At 47.5% G+C, this 20571-nt stretch overlaps 9 protein-coding genes across 9 annotated transcripts; 2 read left to right on the top strand and 7 right to left on the bottom strand.

Moving 5' to 3' along the window:
* Positions 1–598: 598 nt before the first annotated feature.
* On the bottom strand, positions 599–2843 carry LY89DRAFT_688056 (uncharacterized protein). The gene is made up of 5 exons (XM_018215629.1): positions 2439–2843; positions 1761–2159; positions 1272–1712; positions 1068–1224; positions 599–1020 (listed from the first exon to the last, which is right to left on the bottom strand). Exons 1-5 carry the CDS (start codon positions 2448–2450, stop codon positions 782–784), a joined length of 1248 nt encoding a protein of 415 aa, XP_018066665.1. The 5' UTR covers positions 2451–2843; the 3' UTR covers positions 599–781.
* A 248-nt stretch (positions 2844–3091) lies between these two features.
* On the top strand, positions 3092–6015 carry LY89DRAFT_785697 (uncharacterized protein; the record flags this gene model as incomplete). Its single annotated transcript, XM_018222913.1, has 2 exons — positions 3092–3165; positions 3219–6015. 2 exons carry the CDS (start codon positions 3092–3094, stop codon positions 6013–6015), a joined length of 2871 nt encoding a protein of 956 aa, XP_018066664.1.
* A 16-nt stretch (positions 6016–6031) lies between these two features.
* On the bottom strand, positions 6032–7489 carry LY89DRAFT_688055 (uncharacterized protein). Its single transcript, XM_018215628.1, has 3 exons — positions 7234–7489; positions 6792–7160; positions 6032–6735 (listed from the first exon to the last, which is right to left on the bottom strand). The coding sequence occupies exons 1-3, from the start codon at positions 7255–7257 to the stop codon at positions 6394–6396; spliced, it is 735 nt and encodes a 244-aa protein (XP_018066663.1). The 5' UTR covers positions 7258–7489; the 3' UTR covers positions 6032–6393.
* Positions 7490–7885: 396 nt separating this feature from the next.
* Positions 7886–8426, bottom strand: LY89DRAFT_592863 (uncharacterized protein; the record flags this gene model as incomplete). The annotated part of the gene is made up of 3 exons (XM_018209719.1): positions 7886–8059; positions 8143–8192; positions 8297–8426. The coding sequence occupies 3 exons, from the start codon at positions 8424–8426 to the stop codon at positions 7886–7888; spliced, it is 354 nt and encodes a 117-aa protein (XP_018066662.1).
* An 830-nt stretch (positions 8427–9256) lies between these two features.
* LY89DRAFT_756657 (glycoside hydrolase family 7 protein) lies at positions 9257–11178 on the bottom strand (the record flags this gene model as incomplete). The annotated part of the gene is made up of 3 exons (XM_018221388.1): positions 10140–11178; positions 9946–10067; positions 9257–9893 (listed from the first exon to the last, which is right to left on the bottom strand). Exons 1-3 carry the CDS (start codon positions 10749–10751, stop codon positions 9257–9259), a joined length of 1371 nt encoding a protein of 456 aa, XP_018066661.1. The 5' UTR covers positions 10752–11178.
* A 2416-nt stretch (positions 11179–13594) lies between these two features.
* On the bottom strand, positions 13595–14905 carry LY89DRAFT_688052 (NAD(P)-binding protein). Its single transcript, XM_018215627.1, has 3 exons — positions 14744–14905; positions 14102–14680; positions 13595–13890 (listed from the first exon to the last, which is right to left on the bottom strand). Exons 2-3 carry the CDS (start codon positions 14664–14666, stop codon positions 13691–13693), a joined length of 765 nt encoding a protein of 254 aa, XP_018066660.1. The 5' UTR covers positions 14667–14680; positions 14744–14905; the 3' UTR covers positions 13595–13690.
* A 196-nt stretch (positions 14906–15101) lies between these two features.
* Positions 15102–16599, top strand: LY89DRAFT_623426 (Bud-site selection protein; the record flags this gene model as incomplete). Its single annotated transcript, XM_018211015.1, has 2 exons — positions 15102–16326; positions 16384–16599. 2 exons carry the CDS (start codon positions 15102–15104, stop codon positions 16533–16535), a joined length of 1377 nt encoding a protein of 458 aa, XP_018066659.1. The 3' UTR covers positions 16536–16599.
* A 744-nt stretch (positions 16600–17343) lies between these two features.
* LY89DRAFT_559163 (MFS general substrate transporter) lies at positions 17344–18831 on the bottom strand (the record flags this gene model as incomplete). The annotated part of the gene is made up of 2 exons (XM_018208433.1): positions 17344–18373; positions 18452–18831. Coding segments are annotated over 2 exons (1410 nt in total), but the record flags the coding sequence as incomplete, so codon positions are not given.
* An 872-nt stretch (positions 18832–19703) lies between these two features.
* LY89DRAFT_738093 (putative peroxisomal membrane protein PMP27) lies at positions 19704–20461 on the bottom strand (the record flags this gene model as incomplete). The annotated part of the gene is made up of 2 exons (XM_018220326.1): positions 19704–19866; positions 19920–20461. The coding sequence occupies 2 exons, from the start codon at positions 20459–20461 to the stop codon at positions 19704–19706; spliced, it is 705 nt and encodes a 234-aa protein (XP_018066657.1).
* Positions 20462–20571: the final 110 nt, after the last annotated feature.

Here is a 20571-nt window from a genome sequence, read left to right as displayed (position 1 = left end):
CTACCCTCAATGTCCCACTATACTTGGGTAATTTAGAAGTTTTGTTGCACATCGCTAGCGCAAGACGTGCAACAGATTGTCCGGACGGAGCCAGGTAATTTGCTGCGCAACTATTTTGATGCATGGCTACTCGAGCTTTTGAGCAGAAATATTGAAGATTACCCGCTATTCCGTGTTATCCACTCCTTTGGTATACGAGGCTTTGGATTGATCTTGCTTCTTTCATAGTCTGTGTTCTTGATTATGAACTTACTGTATCGACTTCTCTGTGGTGTCAGGAATGTATGACCACCTCGTTACCATCACTTCAAGGATATCCTTTCAGTTCTCTTTGCTAAGATCTGTCTCTCATTTCTTATTCCCATTTTCTCCCGCGTCATTTCACTCCTGAAGCAGCTTATGAGAGATGAGACAGAGAGGAGTCGAAATGTAACAAGATAACGACAGGCTTTCTGGTCTAAGGCCATACATTGCTCCCAGACAAGAGGAACAAACTGATAGTATAAGTATTAAACTGTTGTTCGCTCGAGAATCATAATCGACGCTCACTTTTAACGCATTATCACGGACAACGGGGAGGTGTAGGGCAGAAAGTAAATGCAGCTTCATTCACTCATCACCGCCTAATACTACTACTGTCTTCACTCTTGACTCATGCTAATCCTCGCTCCAATAATCCTTCCGCTCTCATGGTCCTCAATTGCATGCTGTCCAACGCTCAAAACTCATCTCATGATCTCATACCCTCATAAACTTCCGTCTTCAATTCACTCTGTGCTCGTTAGACATCTCTCCAAACTGGCTCTTTCTTCTCAACTTTAGGAGTTTGAAGAGCGTTACGATCAGCGAAGGGATCGTTCTCGTCCTCTTCTTCGAAGTCATCTTCTTCCTCGGGCTCTGGCTGTGGGGCTGGACGAGGAGGTTGACGGGGTGGTCGTGGTGGGCTGGGACTCTTCGTGCCGAGGGAAAGACCGGCGAATTGATTGGCAGCTGCATTCTCCTTGCCTTTGTCGGACATGGCTACCACATCATTAGTACCCGTTAACTTGCGAAGATTGAGCACTTACTCTTGTATAGATGCTGTTGATGGGCTAGCTCGTCGTCCGAGTCGCTGTCAGCGTCAATGGAGCGGTCAAGTTGCTCGAACGTCATAAGAGCAGTCACAAGCTCGTCATTGGCATGCAAAAGAGCTCCAAGCCACTGCTCAGATTCGACAAGTTGGATCTAAGATATGTCAGCAACGATTGGTCAACTATATCAGGAATACCTACATAACGTAAGATCTTGCGTCTCAGCAATTTACAGAACTCAAAGTGGTGGACTGCATTCTTGTTCTCGGAAATTTGTTCCCGCTCACGATTAATCAATCGAAGTGCATTCAATAGATTGGTCGAAGCCACAGATGATTCTGCAATGCAGTTCTTCATAGTTTCCTTCTCGGACTCTAGGTTGAACGGCTTGCCCTTCTTTTTCTTCTTGTCCTTTTCCTTCTTGGATTTCTTCGTATCAGTGGATGAAGATATGCTGGAGAAGAACGATGGAGGCGGCGAGCTTCTGCTAGATTGTGCCGGAGAGCTAGCAACAGAGGCATGTCGAGGTTGTGGAGGAGGCGCTACTACCTCCTCTTCGTCATCCTCGAATGGATTTTCGGCTGTCTCGCGAAGGACCTTGGATTGGTCTTGCGTGACTACCTGCTTGCGACGAGGTAATTGCTGGATTTGATATTAGCAAAGACCTATAAGGAACCAACTCGCACTAACCTTGTAGAGACCAGCAACTTGTTCCAAGCCCCGAACGTTCTTGTACTCAACGGCCCAGTTTCGAAACAGCTCCTTGCATTTATCTCTTACTAGCGGATCTGAGAGGTCGGAAGTACCGCAAACTCGCAAGCGCTCCAACAACATCTCATCCGCAAAGGTTCTCTGAAAACGAGCTCCCGCATTCTGAATCAGGCCATCCAGAATAACAAGAGCACGAATTTGACGGTGGACGTTGCCGTACTTCAATTTCTTGCGGATTGCGCGAGCAGCTTCAGCTGGACCACTTGCTTGAAGCTTGATAGCTTCTACAAGATCTGGGATGCCACCAACATCGTCTTCCTCGTAATGCTCACTGGTGAGGTTTTCAACAGCGACAGTGACTGCGGAATAAGGTTTCTTCTGTGAAAAGCTTGGAATTAGCTTCTTAATCGACATGTGGTGTTTTTCGCTGGCATGGTGGGCAGACGCCATGTTGATGGCCAATGCAAGACGGAGGACAGATGAAGACATGAAAGGCTTTCTCTGTTGTGAAATGTGTGGGGAGGTAGTGTTTCTGAATCATGTGTTTTGAGAAGAGACATTTTGAATAGAAAGCGCGAGATGGTCAGATACAGGAGTGCGCTAACGAGTCACGGTGAATGACTGTGGTTGATTGGATGTGAATCAGAATATACTAACAGAGGAAAACATGTTGATATCTCCAGCGCAAGACTGGTACTCAGGGTCCAATAACGTGACTTCGGCTTGCCTGCAAGCTCGAGCGAGGAGGAGCCGCAGTTTCCGGTCACGGATCCAGACTCCTGTGATCGACTCCTGTCAGCAGGAAGTAGCTACGGGGATCTCGACTTCTGGATGATATATAGAACGTTCGGACCATGCAACAACCTGTCGTACCGTGACGTGGACGTGTTCCAGGTTGCAGTTGACGATAAGAGATATGAGCGGGGGCGGGGTATATCGATGTCTGCTCTGGCGGCTTCTGTTAAAGTCCCCAATGATTCTATATCATATGAATGGTACACTCCAGAAGCAATAAGCAAGTGAGAGTTAACGTCGATGTTCAAAAAAGGCGCAATATCAACAGCGGCAATGCATAAAGCGACATGTGACCGATGTTGCCGCATTGAGAAGCTCCCTGCCGGCCCGCTAGCCTGGTTACTGTAGTGCCGAGCCGAACTCTCACAGCCTCGCAGCTTCCTTTCTTTACTCTTCACATTTTACATTCCTACTGCAATTATCCTTTGCGCAAGCATTGTATTTCGTATCCACATTTCTGTTCGAATCTACTGTTAGGTCTGGGGAGCTGTAGTCAAGCGGAGGGATTGCCGGGGATGTCTCTCTACCGTGGTTGGGATCGTGAGCTGTTGCGACGAGCTGGGACCGAGATGAACCAAGTAGAGAGCTCGTAAGTCATTGAGGTCTACAGCGAATTATACTAATGGATGGACTGCGTACTAGGAGCGATCAGTTCGTCCAACGTTCGATGTCATCCTTCACTCCAATCAATCCAATTGCCCCACCTGTCCAATTCATCAGTTCCCAGAAAACACTTCACGAAAGAGATATCTACGAAATTGTCGAAGTTCCTGCTGAACGACCGGACGTGGTAGTCCCAAAGAAACGTGGTCGTGCACAAAACAAGGGTCGCGCTGTATCAGTTGATCCTCTATGGGAGTACGTCGACGAGGGTGACTTGGCTGGTCAAAACAAGGGCGGCGACTTCGAAACTACTTTCCCCAAAAGACGCAAATCAGCTTCTGCGAAGAGAGCGAGTTCATCAAAAGCTATGCCGTATACCTTGTCACAATTCTCGAAGGTCGATACTCAAGCTGATAGTCTGGATTACAAAGACCAGGCTGGTGCACAACTTACTACACTAGACTCTGGCAACAATAAGAAAAAGAAAGCCGGATCTGCCAAAGCTCAGACGACGAAATCTAAGATGGGCCCTTTTAAGCCACCGACTATCACCAAGCCTGGAGCTTCTCGCAAAAAGGATGCTGTCGAAGATCCTGTGCAGACCATGCCAAATAGCTATCTAGGACACGTAACTACGCAAGAGTCGGTGAAGCTGGCACAGACTACACTCGATAAATTAGCTGCTTTCAGATACATGCCTCCGTCTACAGCTGAACAAACAAAGGAAGCCTCAAGTGTTCAGCACAATGTTCAGTCTCGAGCTGAGCCGAACATCAGCATCCGTGCGGCCGAGGAAGAGCTCTTCGATCATGCCACTGAGGGGGGATTCATGCTTGGAGATGACGACCTATCGCATGAGCGAAATCTTAACGAGCCAGGAGCATATGAAGGCTATGCGATCATAGCCAATCGCGATTTGTCTAAGGTGCCAATCGAGGACCACCCAGTCTCTGGAGAAGACGCCTTCTTCAACGACGTAACTTGGAATGTCCAAGTAAGTGATGAGCCTCAGTACAATATTCTGCCTACAGAAGAACAGCATCAATCGTCAGCCTCTGCACCGGAGCTTATCGGCGATCCGCACATAGCAAAGTCACATCTTCGATTAGAATCCCAGAGCCAGTGGCTGAAAACGACTCATTCCAGTCGACATGAAGAACGAAATGATTCGGGCTCCATTGGTCGTCTGTGTGGCGTTGCAGTTCATGGAGACCCTTCTTATGGCTCATCTCAATTTGAACCAAATTCGAGCGAGACGAGAGCTCTCCTGAGGGTCCTAGACAATTCCCAGCCAGCTCATCAATTTCAGGACAACCTTTCCGAACAGTTTTCTGGAAGAGTGAACGAACCACCCGTGCCTCGGAACCTGCCCAACACGGACGACGATATGTTACATGTAGCTAGTGATACCCAGGCACCTGCGGGCGAACATGAGCCATCATCTCAAGCTCTACCAGCTCTGGATCCAGGCCACAATCGTCGCACTGACCCATCGAAGGATGTCCAAGTGGAACGCTCAGATCTAGATGATGCTAACATGGTAATGATAGATGTCTCTAAGGACTACGACCTTGAGGATTTTGACGAAGGGTTGAATGATTCCGATCTCATGGACCTGGTGTCTCAGCCTGTCGTGCCAGCCACTCAATCAATCATGGCATCGGAACCGCTATCCAGTGGACATGGTGTTCTTCCCCAGAAGCAACTCGAGTCGCAAACTAAGGGCAGTGGCCAGAGGGTATTGGTTCCTAGTCCGCATGGCATCCAACATACAAGCACCTCATCTCGTCCATCGTCGCCCTTTATTCTCGGTTCTGATATAGACGATGATTTTCCGCTCGATGAAGATATGGAGGAAGAGATGATGAATCTGGCAGACCCTGCTGGAGTTCTCGAGCGCTTCCAACCTCCACCAAGCTTGCATTACTCTTCTGGAGAAGGATCTGCATCAGGTGAAGTATACGACAGCTCTCTTCAATTCTCGCCCCAAAAGCATTACTTTCCTGCCGAGTCTGCAGGGCAGCAGAAATTTCCGGATAATACAGCCAATTCTCTAGCTGACTCTGAAGATCTCCTGGACGATGACGAGGATTGGTCTTTCATTCGAACAAACAATGAGTCTACGGCTGAGAAATATACTCCCGACCGCCGACACTCTAAGAGGCCAATCGTATCACCTGCAGAGGAAGCAGAAGTCGTCGAAATATCTCCCGTCAGATCTCAAGCGGTTTCTGGTGTCAGGCCATCTTTTAGAAGACAGCCCTCTATAAGTCAGTTGACCACAGATACCACAAGCATAATTCTGGATGATAGTCATGAGTATGAACCGCTGAAGCCTTTCGCTCGACCAGACTTTCCAGGCTTGATTCGAGATCGGTCTCCTATTGTCGGATTGTCCTCACAATCGTTCCTTCGAGTCTGCTTCAGAGTTGCTGAAATGTTCAAGGAAGGGGCCAAGTGTCATGCTTTAAAGGAGAATGCTGTGATCGAGCTCTACGCGCGAGTCATTCTCTCCTCCCGTGAGCCCGGCACTACCAAGCAACACTTCCAGTTCGCGGATCTCTGGCACGATCGACCACCTCTCCCCAGCGGAATCCTTGCCAATTACAAGTCTCCGGAGCTTCTTCAAAGAGAGAGTGGGAAGTTCATTGGGGCTTCAGAGGGCATGATGGCGAGGTGTTTCGGTAGACTCAAGAGAGATTCCCAGAGTACAACGGGTTGGGTTCTGGATATCATCAGCATCCGGACGACTGATTGGGAGGAGATCAGATGGACTAAGAGAATTGTGAGTGCTGGGCTCATGAAATCCGAGTCTAAAGGTTTATCGAAGTTGTGAGTGAGGAGAGATTTGACGGGAAAGAGTTCTACGATCATTGCTATACCCTTGTCTTGCGTTGCCTTTTGGCTCAACTAATATTCAGATCCCACTAACACAAGCTCTTACACATCTTACATTACATCTCCTAGACTTGCTAGAACATATAGCTGGTAGATATTAGCAAGGAAATGGCACATCAAAGTTGAAAATATATCAAAAATGTCCCAAACTCCACCCAAGCCCGAACTATTGAAAATCTCCTTCACAAACGCCCTAGTCCACAGACAATTCAGCACCAATCCGCTCCCTTTCCGTTCCCGACACCCATATCATCAAAATGTGCATTTCGAAGTCCAAACTTATATCCCACCAAATGACTACCCCTCAACCACACATCTAAGTCTCATCCTCTCCATAAATGACGGGCACAAGATTCTGATTCCCAGGCCTCCTCCTGCCCCCATTTGTGTCCCCACCTTTCGCCGCCCCGGCCGTCAAAATAATTGTGAGCATAACACACACCATAAACATCGTCACAAAACCCACAACAATACCAGTCCGTCTATTAGCCATCTTGCGATCATTACTCCGAAACGCAACGCAGCAATTCGACCCTTTTCCCTGTGTAAGCATCCTTTCCAGCTCCGGCGAAGCATCGTCGAATGTTACGCAGCAGTTACTGTGTCTGCTATCCTGGAGCGCGGCCGCCGTGCTGCAGATGTGGGAATCTTTCTCGATCTACGTTTTTGATACGTTAGTGATGTAGATGAAATGAGGAGGAAATGAAGGCCTACAAGCAATTTCCCGATACTTTCCTCGAGCCATTCGATTCTTTGCTTGAGGCTGGCGATCGTGGCCAGAGCATCGTTACTCGTTCCCCCAACATCTGTCTCTGCCCCGCCCACGGTGCTGGGCGCGACGCCCCATAGTTCTGCGTAGGAGACGCCGCCGCCGCTCTGTCGGGTGGATGTACTGGGTGTTGGGCGCGGGGTGCCGGGTGGGGAGTGCGTGTGGAAGCTCGGAGGAGGGGAGTTGGGGATCGAGGGCGCGATGGAGGGGGTGTGGATTGAGGAGGCGAGGGAGTTGGGGATCGCGGTGTTGTAGTTGTAGGTCGGTGAGCCGTGGATGTTGTCTAGGATGATTACTTCGTCGCGTTGGGGGATCTGTTTGTTCGTTGTCAGTTCGTTTGCTACAGCTGGAGATTGAGGACTAGGCAGCAGTTTAAGAGCAACTTACAGGTTCGTAGCGTTGCCGACTCATGGTTTCGCTGTTGCTTGGTGATGTGAGATGGACTTGAGATGGAAATGATTGAGATGTATGTCACGAGATATAGATGAGGTTATTTCTAAGGCTGAAAGAAGGTTTTGGATTGAAATTGTACGATTTGGTGGAGTGATGAAAGATGGAGCGAAGTCAGGCCGAGGATTATCTTATCTTCGCTTGACCGCGCGGCATGGCTTTCAGCTGGGCTTTCTCGAGGCCTCATTCGTCCAATCGTATGGAAGGAATGAAACAGAATTGATGCAAGGCTTCGCAGGGCTGTGCCGCAGCTTTGCATTGATGGTGAGAGACATTGGAGAGAGACAAGATCCGGTCGAGGCCGAAGATCAGGTGATAGTAATGTACTTGAACAAATATCATCAAATGTTGCTCTGGCACTTGCGAGAGTTACTAAAAAGAATAGAGAGAGAACAAAATTGGAAGAAGTCCAAATAACCTCTATATTGTGCAGCGATGAGCTGTCTACCTCTACCGATAATGCAACCCTTTTTCAATGACATGAGAACCGAAAGTTCGAACATACGCCTTCCAACAAGCCGAATTCTTGCCATGCTGTTCTTGATAGCCTTCGAGTTTGCCTTATAAAGTTTCTCAAGATTCGTCAAGATCACCTCTCGACCAATTGAGGCCATCTCTCCTTGAGGAATTCGACTACCGCATCGGGACCTTTTTCGACTTGAAGTCCATGAGGAATAGCCATTGTTCTGACACCTGGGACAATTTCCCTTGCTATCCTTTGAATCTCTTCACTCTCTTCGATAGTCCACATTGATGCACAGAACTTGGTTCACTAGTTAGCCAACACGTCCTTCATGCAAGAGCGCTCAATACTTTGAGACCGGGTTGGAGAAAGAGAGAATTTACCAAGACATCTGGCTTATTTCTTTCACACATCGACTTGACATCTTCAACTCCTGTGATACCAATTAGCGTCTATGCCACTTGTAAACACGGTGTAGAATGCTCTCAATTTCGACAAGAAATACAAAAGTACAGGACAGAACAACAGGAAACATACGTTCGCAGTTCTCAACATAGACAATCGTATAAGTGTCCTTAACATCTTCAACAAGTCTTCCAACCAAGCGCTTTGCTCGGTCTGGTGCGGTATTGACTGTACACAGCTTGTAAGGACCTTTTGGTACCATCTCTACCAATATTACTCGTAGGTAAGAACAATAAGAAGAAGAAGAACAAGAAGTAAATATATAACAGAAGGAGAAAAGGATCTTACAAGAAATTTGAGTTGTAGTAAGAAAGAATTTTACGTGGACGTGAAGGTGTGGATGTGGAGAAAAAGACGCCATCCCCACACGGATGTGGGAACCGGCAAGATCCGGGAGATCTTTCTTGAGGTTAATCGCTTCGTTTCTTGCGAACAACAACACGTCAAGAGCTTGCTCAACGAAGAAGAAAACAACGCCTCCTCGGCGTGATGTGTTTATATATATGTATCGCAAATTAGCCTCATGACGACACTCGGCCGTACAGGGGTTGAGTCGTCTCCGAAATGATTGATATCAAGAAAATTCTACTTGGAGCTTTCATCCCTGGGATCCTCATCATGGTCCAAGGCTGTGAACACTCAGCATTTACTTCACGATCGATGACTGATACTCCAATCTGATCTCTGAACCTGAAGGAAGAATTTCGATAAAACTCGGATTACGACCAATACTCACAGAAATTCAACTCGGCTTATTTGTCAAAAATGGCCCAAAACAACGACAATTCACAATCTGCACGAGGATGCTTCGATTAAATCCAAGTGAGTGTCATTTCATTTTGTTTTCCGTCCAAGAACCACCAATAATTGAAATCCGCCAAAACTACATACAGAGAAAAAGAAATTCTTCATGCTATCGTTTCTCTACATGCTGGATGCGTATATACAAAGTGCTTTCCGAGATCTAATAAGTGTCTATTAAGATCATTATGCTGACATGAGGTTTAGATGCATTTGTGAGATGAGGGCCCTTTATTTGGATACGGTGTAAGTGGAGTTGATGGGACCCCACTTGATGTTGGAGTAGGTGACGGATGCGCTGGCAGCAACAGACTCGACAGATGCTGGGACTCCAGAATCAGCTCCGCACGTACCACGGGAGACACCTGGAGTGGAGGCGTCCTTGGTAGGTGGGTAAGGAGCGTCGAGCCAGAGCATGTCGGCCGCGTGGTCGTCCCAGATGGACATGACGAGGACCATTCCCTTCTTCAAGGAAGCACCTATTGTGGCGAGACCGCCCTTGGTTGCGAAGACGTTCTGGTCACCGAATGCGGTCTTTTGAGCAGCACACCAAGTGTCACTGAGTGAGTTACCGGTCACGCCGGAGACGGTAGATTGGGAGTTGGGGATGACAACTCCGTTCTGGACATAGAATCGACGGATTTCGCTGAGGGTGCCGCTGGTTGTGCCGTCGTTGGTGACGAATTGGGTCACAACGGTGAAAACCTTGGTGGTGTCGACGGTCATGCCTGCACCATAGAAGGAGGTATCACCCATTCTGTAGGAGTTGAAATCGCATCCATCGGCATCACACAACGAGGAGTATCTGGCACCAATTCCGCAATCGGTTCCGCTGCAACGTGTTTGCTGAGAGACGGAGCAAGGATGACTAGACCGTTTGTTAGTACGACAGTCGATATACAATGGATGGCAAGTCTTACGGGGTATAAGCGGCAGAAACCACATTGGCTTCCCAGATATCCATCTCGTTACAGCAGGATCCATACTGTCCAGAACCGGCATTGACATCATTGGCTGAGGCATTCCAGCCAACGGAGTTGGCCTTGAAAGAGAGTTAGTCAAGTTCTCAATTCTAACTCCTTACGGTCCTACGACGGAAACGGGGATTTCTTACCACTCCGTTGATGAACTTGATATCTTGTGGGCATTGAGCATCACAGTATCCAGTTCCGTACTTGGCACCAGCCTTGTTGGTTGAGAATCTCGACATGCCTCCATCTTCGTCCATTTCCGAGAAGTAGAGAGCACCGTTCAATCCACAGGGCAGGTTGGAAACATCCACATCGAAGGTGAACTCTTGGCCCAAGAGCTTCAACATCTGGTACTTGGTGGTGCTGCCAGCTGCCATCAAGTAGGTTCGGGAACCAACGTTCGTCTGGGAAGCCTTGGTGATGAAGTTAAGCTTGAGGGCATTGCCAGTGGTAGTGATACCATATGTGCCAGAGTAGTCTGCTCCGTCCAATGCACAGTTGGCTGCGCACTTGACACCATCAGGGCAAATGGTAGCGTTCCAGGTGTTACCAGTGTAGCAGTTGGTGTATCCCGTGGTGGCGTGAAGCCATCTCCAGTTGGCGTCAATCACAATGGATTGGGTAGACGTCGTACATCCGCTGCTGGTACAGATGCTGACCGTGAGAGGAGGATGCTGCTCAGCAGTGTTAGTACCAGCCTGCTGTGCGCCAGCAGCGACGAGGAGCGAAGCTAGAGCAAGAACAGAAGAGATCATGGTGAAAGAATGTGATGGTGGAGTGGGTTGCCGAGTGAAAATTGAAGGCGTGCTTGTGGAGTCTTATACACAGATCTCCACATTACTTCCCTTCTCCACATCTCCTGCATCGATGAGGAGTATGGAATTGCGGGAAGACACCCGTGTGAGCGTTTCCAGCCAGAATCGACAGCAGACCCACAGTTTCCAGACTTAATTGAGTCGAGGGCGCCTGTTCTACTACACCAAGCCGCTATATGCCGTGTTCAGGTATATCATCCACTTTTCGTATCTGTGTACCTGCGTACCTTCCAAATGAAATGAACGGAGAAACGTTTTCGGAGTGAAGAAGCCGCACGGGGCGAGAGTACTATCGATGCCTGCGAACGACGATCAATAAACAGCCAATCATATGTGGGTCGTTTCACTTTGACTTCTAGACGCAGGTCAGCTCGACTTAGAAGTGAATTGGAGGCATGAACTATTCCAATCAGCCTGATGAACAGGCTTCACCATACACGACAAGACCAGAAACTTCTCACTTGAAGGCACTGCTGAGATCCCTACCGAAAAGGAGGGTAGCTATAATCATCCGATCACGCACAGGTCAGATATGCACAGCATGAAAAAAGCTTATGAGATGTTGATGGAGTGTAAGCTCAGGTGTTAAGCATAGAGCATGTTCATCATATATCCCCTCATCTATACGATGTACGGCGGTTCCATCAAACAAGGACATAATGCTCGAATTTCGGATGGAAGTTTTCAACTTGAGATAAGCTTAACGTTGACTGCGACGCTATCAAGGGTTCAACCGAACCCAGACGTCGCCCATACTATTTGGGGAATCGCGAATTGCCATCACACTTTGCGCCTCCCTCCAGATGAGGAAGTCCGTGGGGGACGGCGCGGGAAAACTCATGTCCAACTCTCGGCGAGGTTTCATGACAGGGTTCACGAATCAGCCTCCAGTTTAACCTCTTATGGCTGAATGTTACTGCACGAAAACGTCGAGAACTTTTTCTTATCTCTCTGGAATATAGCCACATGAGGATGACCATGGATTCTGAGTGGGATCTTCGTTTGATAGAATAATAGTCCCTCTCGAACGATTTCTGCGAAGCGTTAAAATTATACGTTTTTCTGCACTTTTGCGATTATCTGAATTTTGATCAGAAACATCAATCCTATCGCTTCATTCTCGTCACCGGTTCTTCGACTCTGCCCAAGCTGTTTCTCTGTAGCTGCAGATAGCCAAGAGTCGCGTGCTATCAATGTTTATAGTTCGTCGGCTGCGGAGAAACCATGGTAAACATGCCCCCGAACTTCATCTGTGGTATTCAATTTAGGATATGATCTCGGCATCATTCTCGGGCACGAAAGCCTAAAAGGTGGACCCTTTTCTCGACACCTGATCTGAAATATGGCGAGTGCCTAAGATCGCAAATTCTGGCAATCTTGTGATATTGCCTTCCTTCCCGGCGTCACTTTATTCGACGGACGTCTAGATTGTTGAGCAAGTTCATGCCATCAGATTGGGTCCCAAAAAGTCCTGGATACTCTGACCTGACTCGAACGGTCCAGAAATAGGGATCCTAATGAATGGAACATTCTCTAATCTCGACTGTGCAACACTTGTCGGTGTAACAATGTGGTGCCGTTCGCCTGAGTCTGATATCAAGGAGCTATTGTAATGATACTTGAATACTCTATGATACGAGGTTCGATTCTCTACGTTATACATGATAATATATACTTCAGGTGGCCCACTTGAATCCGGCCCAAGGGACATTGAGAAGTCCGGTATCGAGGTTTCCAGGTTCACCTATGTCATGTACCTAGGTATGTCTTGCGGCCCACCTGCGAAGTCACTTTTCTTCCTGTCCCGCGCTAGAGCTGTCGATTGCGGCTGGTAAAAAGGAAGCTGCCGGGCCTGGCCAATATCCCATCTTCTTTATGCACCCTCAATGTACTTATCCTCTCAAGGGAGGTATTTCTGTGCAAGACGAGGCAGGGTCCGTGATATATCTTCTCTCTTATATGTCTGAGACTTATGCCCCATCACTTACAACTCAAGATTGAACTTACAATACACAGTCTGCGGGAACAATATGCTTCAGCCCCTCTGAGAACTCCTGCTACTCAGAAGTAGTAAAGGTCACTGTCGACATTGAATCCCTTTCCGCTCGGACGGATCTTTCGAGTGATAAAGGCAGTAGCCGACGAGCCACCATGAGCGCCTGAACAATCTTCCGTGATCAACCGCCACCTGTCAATGCAAGACCTGAGCCTCATGCCGTGCCCTACTATCGGCTGCTTCCCTGCATGGTGCAACCGCAGTGCCACACCACGGTTAAAGTATTTCACCGAGACAACTTCTCACTAACAAGTCTTTCGAATTGCCTCAGATTTCATGTCTCGATGATTCCAGCGTTCAATCGCCACTTCAAAGTCATGACATCTGCTAGACTTGGTTAAGTTGAATTTTGACGACAGCAGCTGAAAGTTTTGAGATGCCAATTTTTTCTGTAAAAATTTGTCATGACCTTTGCTGGTTAAGCTCAATACAACTGACTCTTACTGCATCTCACGAGTGCAGAGCAAGGATAAACAGCCAAGCCGTCCTATCTTCGCTTCGCACATCATCCTCCATCACTTGGAAAATTCTTCTTCCTAATTCTAGAACGCAAACCCTGCCCAGTTCATAATGTCAAGTGAGCATAAATTTGAGCACGGATCAAACACGGTAGGCTGATGTCTTGCTTGTTGTCACTCATCAGTCCCACATCTAATGCAAGATGTATATAGGAAACCATTCGGGCCTTCTGATAACACAGAACTCTCATTTCAAAGAATCAACTCGAGCCTAAAGTACACAAGCAAAGGTTTTCTTCTAGTCATTCATGCTTCTATATAAAGTGAGATTCTATCAAAGTAGCACGGCATCTACAAAAACTTTCTCAGTATGTGGCAGGGTTTAGACTCAGTCTGCCGCCATCGATTAATATCACGTTGCCCGTTACATAAGCGCCTGCTTTGCTGGTCAGGAATAGGATAGCTCCCGCCATGTCTTCTTCTGTGCCAACTCTTTCTAAGGGGATTGCTGTCCTGGGGAAAACACCGTCCCCGATGATACCTGAGGCGAGCTCGGACGGGAACACTGGTTGTGTTAGTTATTTGAGAAGATCAGCGCTGGATGAAGATGTTCATGAAGAGGATATTCAGACAATCGTGAAATAACGAGAAGATGCCGCGTGCGGATTGAACACTTCATTTTGAAATGTTATACCCTCAGATCAGACATTTTAGATTTACAAGAAAATACAATAGCAGTTGTTCGGGTAAAGTGAAGAGAATGAGATGAGACTTACATCCAGGAGCAAGTATATTCGATCTGATTCCAAATGGCGCCAAGCCAGTGGCCAACTGCTTCATCATGTGTGTAGTCGCAGCCTTACTCTGTCCGTAAGCATACCCGCCAGGCACATTCCTGTTGAAGCCTCCAATACTACTAGTAGCAATAACTTGGCTCTTCTGAACAACATTCCCCTTCTTATTCCCCTCATCCAGCAATCCCAGAAAGGCAACAACCGTATACCACACAGCTACCGTATTCAACTCAAAAGTCTTAGAGAAATCCTCAAAGCTCGTCTGTCCATACGCTTCTTGGAAATCCGCAATAGTGGATTCTGCCGTCAGGACTTTCGTCTTTTGCGGTCCGAGGGTTCCAGAATTGGCGATGAGGAGGTTGATATATCCAACTTCTGAGACAATTTTAGTGACGATAGAGTCTAGAGCTTCTTTAGATGTTACGTCGCCGACAAGTGGAATTATGTTGTTTGTGGTCACGGATTGGGATGCTTTTTCCAGGACTTCTTTTCGTCGGCCTATGATGTAGACTTTGTGGGCTCCGTTAAGAGCTAATGCTCGTGCCATCATTAATCCGATTCCTTATGTTGGTTAGCAGGTGACTTGATGTCGTACAATAATATTGGGGCATGAGTTATTCACACCTGATCCTCCTCCTGTGATGACGGCTACAAGGTCGTCGACATTGAACAGGTTTGGTGCTTGGATTGAAGTCGTTGCCATTGTGAACGGTTTTGCAAATTTAATCTAACTGAATTGGACAAGTTCTAAATCAATATTCTATGAATCAAATATTTATAACAATCTTGGACAATGACTCCATAATAGAATCGAGTTCACCCCACCTTTTAGCGCGGGGTCTGGCAGAATTCCTAATCAGGCATGGTCATTTCACCGCTTCTGTACAAACTCCACTTAAAAATTCCAGCGAGGCTGAACGTTTTCCGTAACATCTCCACCACCGCATCACCGTCGAAACCCTCGACATTATCTCTGTTCAAGATGCCGAAACGAAAGCGATCAAGCAATGATGAAGAGGACGTCGACCGAATCATGCGCCGACGCAAACAAGCCGCCCAAGACGAATTAATCCGAAGCAAGAAACTTCTCCACCGAGCCTTAAAAACTGCCAAAGGATTCGAGAGACAGAAATTGAGCAAACGATTAAAGCTCGCCACTGGGAAGAACGAAGCCAATGAAATCAAGCGCATCAATAGTGAGATTGAGGCACTGAAAACGTTGGATTTAGATAAAGTGACCGTGGCACAATTACACAGGAGTTTGTTGAAGATTAGGGACTTTAAGGATACTGAGATATTGCCAGATGAGGTCAGGAAGGAGCTGCCGAAGCCGGAGGGGACTGAAGAGAAGGTTAAGGCTGTGCATAATATTACCAGTGGGATGTGCAATGCTAAGCTGGTGAGGGAGGAGATTATGGGAGCGGTGGAGAGGATGTATGGTGCTATGGGAATTCCCATTCCAAGAAAAGAACCGAAAGGGAAGACAGCGAAGGAAGCTGATAAAAATGCTAAGTTTAGTCGCAGAGATGGGGAAGAGAAGGAGATTTTGGCCGAGGTGGACGAGAAACCAACAGTTGTGAAACGCGAGGACGATTCAGAAAATGATTCTGAGGACGATTCTTGGGATGGCCTTGACTCAAATAAGGAGAGTGAAGGACCAGAAGGAGACGCCGATGACCAAGAATCATTAGATGAGGAAGAGCTCCAGCAATTCGACGCACTACTCGGCGCCTCGTCTGACGAAGAAAGTTTTCACGAAGATGACTGGCTACCGAAGGAAAGGCCGGAGCAAACTCGTTTCTCATTCTCACCAGAGCCCTCATTATCGCCATCAATATCAGAATCTCTATCATCCTCTCCGGACCCGGAACCGGCAGCTGAAGTGCGACCAAATAAAACCACCAAATCAAAGTCAGAACCAGTGAAGCCAGGCAATTCGACGTTCCTCCCATCTCTCATGGGTGGTTACTGGTCTGGATCCGAGTCAGAACCATCTGATTTTGAAGACTCACGTCCAGTGAAGAAGAACAGGCCAGGTCAAATGGCACGCCGAGCAATATGGGAGAAAAAATTTGGCGAGAAAGCAAACCATATCACAAGCGGACAAGGCCCTGTTGCTTCTCGAGGGAAAGACGACGGATGGGACGCAAAGCGGGGTGCTAAAGATACCTCTGGCTCTGGGAGAGGAAGAGGATCTCATGCTAGAGGTGGGGCAAGAGGAATGAATAGGAAAGAAAGACGTAGCTTAATGGGTGGAACTGGAGAGAATGCTACTCCTATACAACCGAAGACGGAGCCAGTGAAACCGAAGAGAGATGATTTGGGGGTCTTGCATCCTAGTTGGCAGGCTGCTAAGAAGGCGAAGGAGATGAAGAAGACGGCTTCATTTCAGGGGAAGAAGGTCACATTTGATTGATTGTTCTTTTGATACCCTATTTTCCGTGCCGAGAAGTCGGTCTCGTCGTTGCATAGTTCTGGATGTAATTATATGCTTCTTGAATGTGTGCACGTTATCTGTCATAACATTATGTTCCTCGATTATATGTGTTTTTGTGAAAATATTGCCAAGATGCGTAATAGAGAAGTCACATAGTAGTCTGGCCCTAAATAGGGGGATTCATCACGTGCACTTTTAGGGTGCATTCTGCCTATGTATAGGGCCCTCCAATTTGAGGTCTTTTAGACCGAATCTACTCTGTCACAAGAGATTGTATAAGCTAGCTCCATAACTTGATGTTAGTACCTAAAAAGTTCCGTAGACTTGACTGGAATCATGTTGCCTGGACTACTCAATTTCAGGCCGAACATATGGTCAAGTAGGAAGGTGCTAAGTCAAGGCAGCCGCAAGCCAACAAAGCAGTGATGTTGAGCCGAGTTGAGCTGTATAACTTTATAACCCTGGGATTAAAGAGTCCCCATTGACATGCCATTCCAAATGCACGTTGGCGATAATAAGGAAATTGCAAGATAGTGTGAAGGAAGGTGATTGAAAACTTCTATTAGCTTCAGACCTGAGAACAACTGATGTATTACTATCTACGATTTATCAAATTTTGTCGATGTGTCAAAAGATTCATTTTGACATAAGCCACCAGGGCCACCAGGGCCATGAATTCAACGAAATTGAATCAAACAACACTCCCCTCGGCGGTTTCAGCAGGTGTGCTAACATCTTGAGACGAACTTTCGAGATCTTTGCTCAGCTCCACTACGCCTTTCACCTTCTCAGCCTTGATTCTCCTCTCTTCTCTCCAAGCTGGCCCATGTTTCCAGACAATCCACAACAATGGACTGGATAGGATCCAACAAATGGCAACAGCAACGCACGCAAAACCAGATCCAATCTTGGCTTGCAATGGCCCAATAAAAGCCACCGCACCGGCACCCATCCAACATCTTAGCAAATTCGCTGCAGCAGTAGCAGTTCCAGGCGAATCGGGATAGAAATCAACCAATAACGTGCTGAAAGCAGTGAAGGCTCCAATAAGACTGAACCCCAAGAAGAACAACAACACCAACGGTGCAGCTAAGGACTTTGTAAGATGGAACATCCAGCCATACATAACGACCGTAACACATCCCAGGAAGGCGAGAGGGATCACGATTTGTATTCTGGCCATCTCGATAGGAAATTTGGAAAGATCATTTTGTTGGCCGGGCACGATTGGATAGTTTAGCTTCTTGGCGATTCGTTGAAAGTTCCAATCCATGGCCTTTCCCGTCGCAAGGGCTGCTGCCATGCATCCAAGTCCGAATGGAAGGTAGCACAGTCCGATTTGTCGAGAGTTGAAGCCGAAATGTTCTGTGAAGTTCACTGGCACCATTGCAATCTGAGTGTAAAACCCTCCAAACAGAAAGCCCGTGTAAAGAAGAATGCATCCTGCCCCCTTGGAGAACATGATCTGGACCGTGCCTAGGAGATTGATGGGACGACGGGGAGCGCGAGGTGATTCTGGAACGGGAATTGATGGATTGGGTTGGAGAAATCGACGACCGGTCAAATATCCTAGGACGCTGATATTCCACTTCTGGGGAGGAATGGAGCCATTACCAACGACAGCACGACAGGTTTCGGGGACGACGATGATGAAGATTAGGAAGACGGTTGCCGAGAAGATGACAAGGAACCAGAAGATAGAGCGCCAGCCAAGTGCTGCGTTCAGAAGGCCACCGATAAGGGGTCCGACAGCTTGACCGAAGAAGGCTCCTAGAGTCGCGTAACCCATGTAGGAACCGCGCTCTGATGATGTAGCTCTAAACAAATCTTCGAATTAGCACTCTATCTATAACGGTAGTCGAATGAACTATTGAATGTGAGGAAGTCAGACTTACAAGTCGGCTACCAATGCGTTGGCTAACGTCAGAGTACCGCTGCTGCCAGCGCTTTGAATACAACGCAGAACCATCAATCCAGCAAAGCTATTTTGTAAAGCAAGCCCTACATTTGCCGCAAAATACACCATGAAGCAAATCATGTAAGCCGGGCGCCGACCAATGACATCCGAAATCGAGCCGATGAACGTGGGAGCTAAGCCTTGCAATATAAGGTAGACTGTGATAGTCAGGTTGATGAGATCGGTTGATACATGGAACTCGTGCGATAGTTCGACGATGGCCGGGTAGTAGACATTTGCTGTCAATGGCGAGAGAAATGCAGCAAAGGTACCTAGGAAGACCAGGAGGAGCCTCTCTTTGCGGTTGAAGATCGAATACGGAGGTTCAATCGCGATAGGAGAGATGTCTATGACCGATGCATTCTCTATTTCTGTCGATGAAGCCACCGTCACCTCCTTTGAGGATTCGTCTTGCTGCAACTCTGCTTTGCTCGCCATGTTGGGGGACGTTGAAACAGTAAACAAGCTTGAAAGACTGAGTAGAACTTATCTTGCAGATCTTTGCAGCCGTACTGACGAACCGAGGATTAACTACGTAGTTCATTCCGAACTACGTATTTGACTCCGGAGGCGGCATTGACTAAAAAGGAGGCTCTCCAACCCTGGTGAAGGGGCCTAGTGAGTTTACCCTTTACAAAGATAGTATGCTGCTAGACAAAGTGACGCATATGAACCACTTCGAAGTCTGGCATTTGGAAAGACTTCCAAGATGCACCATTTCTTGAATCGGAAAGCTACCTGACTTTACATAACATTCGATACAGGAGTATAGCCCAGTACGTCGTGCTGGTGAATATTATAATCAGATGATTCTGGATTACAAACAGAGAGGGTGCTTAGAACAGTAGAGTTTTAAGTTCTAAGGCGAGTATTACATCGAAGGGCGCACTTGCGACTCAAAATGGATGTTTGACTGGACGTTGCTGAGATACTAAGATCATTATGAACTTAAGTGAGGTTTGGTGAGTGGATGCAACGTTCAGAGCACATGCCGAGATGGATATAGCCGTGCCACCACGACGGCCCCACATGAAGCTGAAGATACTTGAACATGGCGATTGGATTCAAAAACTGGTATCAAAAAGCTCTGTAGCTGCCATAGCACGTCGATGTCTTCCGCAATCTCAGTACCGCGACTTGCGCCAATTTTGCCCCTCCATTCAGCCTGGGACTTGAGCCCCACCTCCCACTTAAGCAGTCTTCTTCCACACAGTGTAAACGCCTATCAAACTGCTCACTGTGCCCGCCAAACCAACAAATCCATCATCAAAGTTCGTCAATCCAATGGCTGATGTAGGTACGGTGAGATCGCAAAGATCTGAGAGGAGCTGGAGGTTAATGGCGGAGCGTTCCCTGATATTTGTGTTAGCTAGCGATATCTGTGACACCTTAACATCTGGCCATACTTCTCAATTCTCTTGGTAGCAACTGCACCCTCGCCATCTTTCTTATCAATTCTAGACTGCTGAAGTCTTAATTGGTATAGCGAATATGTGCCCGAGACAGCACTGAAGAGCAATCCGATCATCCAGCACCTATAAGCCTCTCTTTGCAATCGCTGTGTCGCAGGGCTCTTCCGGATCCCAGCGGCATCCAAATATGTAACAGCATCGAATGTGAGGTATCCAGCATATCCAAGCTGTCTACCAACAGCGCAGTATTTCACAACCGGATCCAAGTTCTTGGAATCTGCCGCAATTGCAGCGGCTTTGAAGTGCTCAACGTTCTTGCCCACACGCATCAATTTGCGAGCAAGACCGAATTGTTTCTTAATGGCCTCGAAAGGAGCAATCTCTGCCGGGGTGCCATTCGTGCGGAAAAGGTACCAGGCGTAGAATCGAGAAAAGTATTGGAAAGTTCGGAGCAGCTTATCGCGGCCTACAGTGGTAGCAACGAATTTAAGATAATGGGCCACCGAGGGGTGGTAGACAAGGGAATCGGCGACCATTCTGTAAAGCTTTGCTGGCAGTCAGGAGAATCCAAGAGAGAATTGGTAGGAGATCGGGTCTTAGGCTTTTTGTTGAAGAGTTGTGCCTTGTGAAACTCCGGGGAGAACTC

The sequence above is a fragment of the Mollisia scopiformis genome (assembly GCF_001500285.1).
Source record: "Mollisia scopiformis unplaced genomic scaffold LY89scaffold_21, whole genome shotgun sequence".
Lineage (NCBI taxonomy): Eukaryota > Fungi > Ascomycota > Leotiomycetes > Helotiales > Mollisiaceae > Mollisia > Mollisia scopiformis.
This window is presented reverse-complemented; position numbering and strand designations above follow the sequence as displayed.

What these genes read in the sequence shown, in the direction of transcription:
- LY89DRAFT_688055 (XM_018215628.1), bottom strand. Translation starts at nt 7,257, where the DNA reads ATGAGTCGGCAACGCTACGAACCT. An exon ending in GTCGGCAACGCTACGAACCT is followed by an intron (nt 7,161 to 7,233) that starts GTAAGTTGCTCT and finishes ACGAACAAACAG; the next exon opens with ATCCCCCAACGCGACGAAGT. An exon ending in AAAGTATCGGGAAATTGCTT is followed by an intron (nt 6,736 to 6,791) that starts GTAGGCCTTCAT and finishes TCAAAAACGTAG; the next exon opens with ATCGAGAAAGATTCCCACAT.
- LY89DRAFT_688052 (XM_018215627.1), bottom strand. Translation starts at nt 14,666, where the DNA reads ATGGCACGAGCATTAGCTCTTAACGGAGCCCACAAAGTCTACATCATA. An exon ending in GAATATACTTGCTCCTGGAT is followed by an intron (nt 13,891 to 14,101) that starts GTAAGTCTCATC and finishes TAACACAACCAG; the next exon opens with TGTTCCCGTCCGAGCTCGCC.
- LY89DRAFT_688056 (XM_018215629.1), bottom strand. An exon ending in AAGTTGCTGGTCTCTACAAG is followed by an intron (nt 1,713 to 1,760) that starts GTTAGTGCGAGT and finishes TATCAAATCCAG; the next exon opens with CAATTACCTCGTCGCAAGCA. An exon ending in GACGCAAGATCTTACGTTAT is followed by an intron (nt 1,225 to 1,271) that starts GTAGGTATTCCT and finishes GACATATCTTAG; the next exon opens with ATCCAACTTGTCGAATCTGA.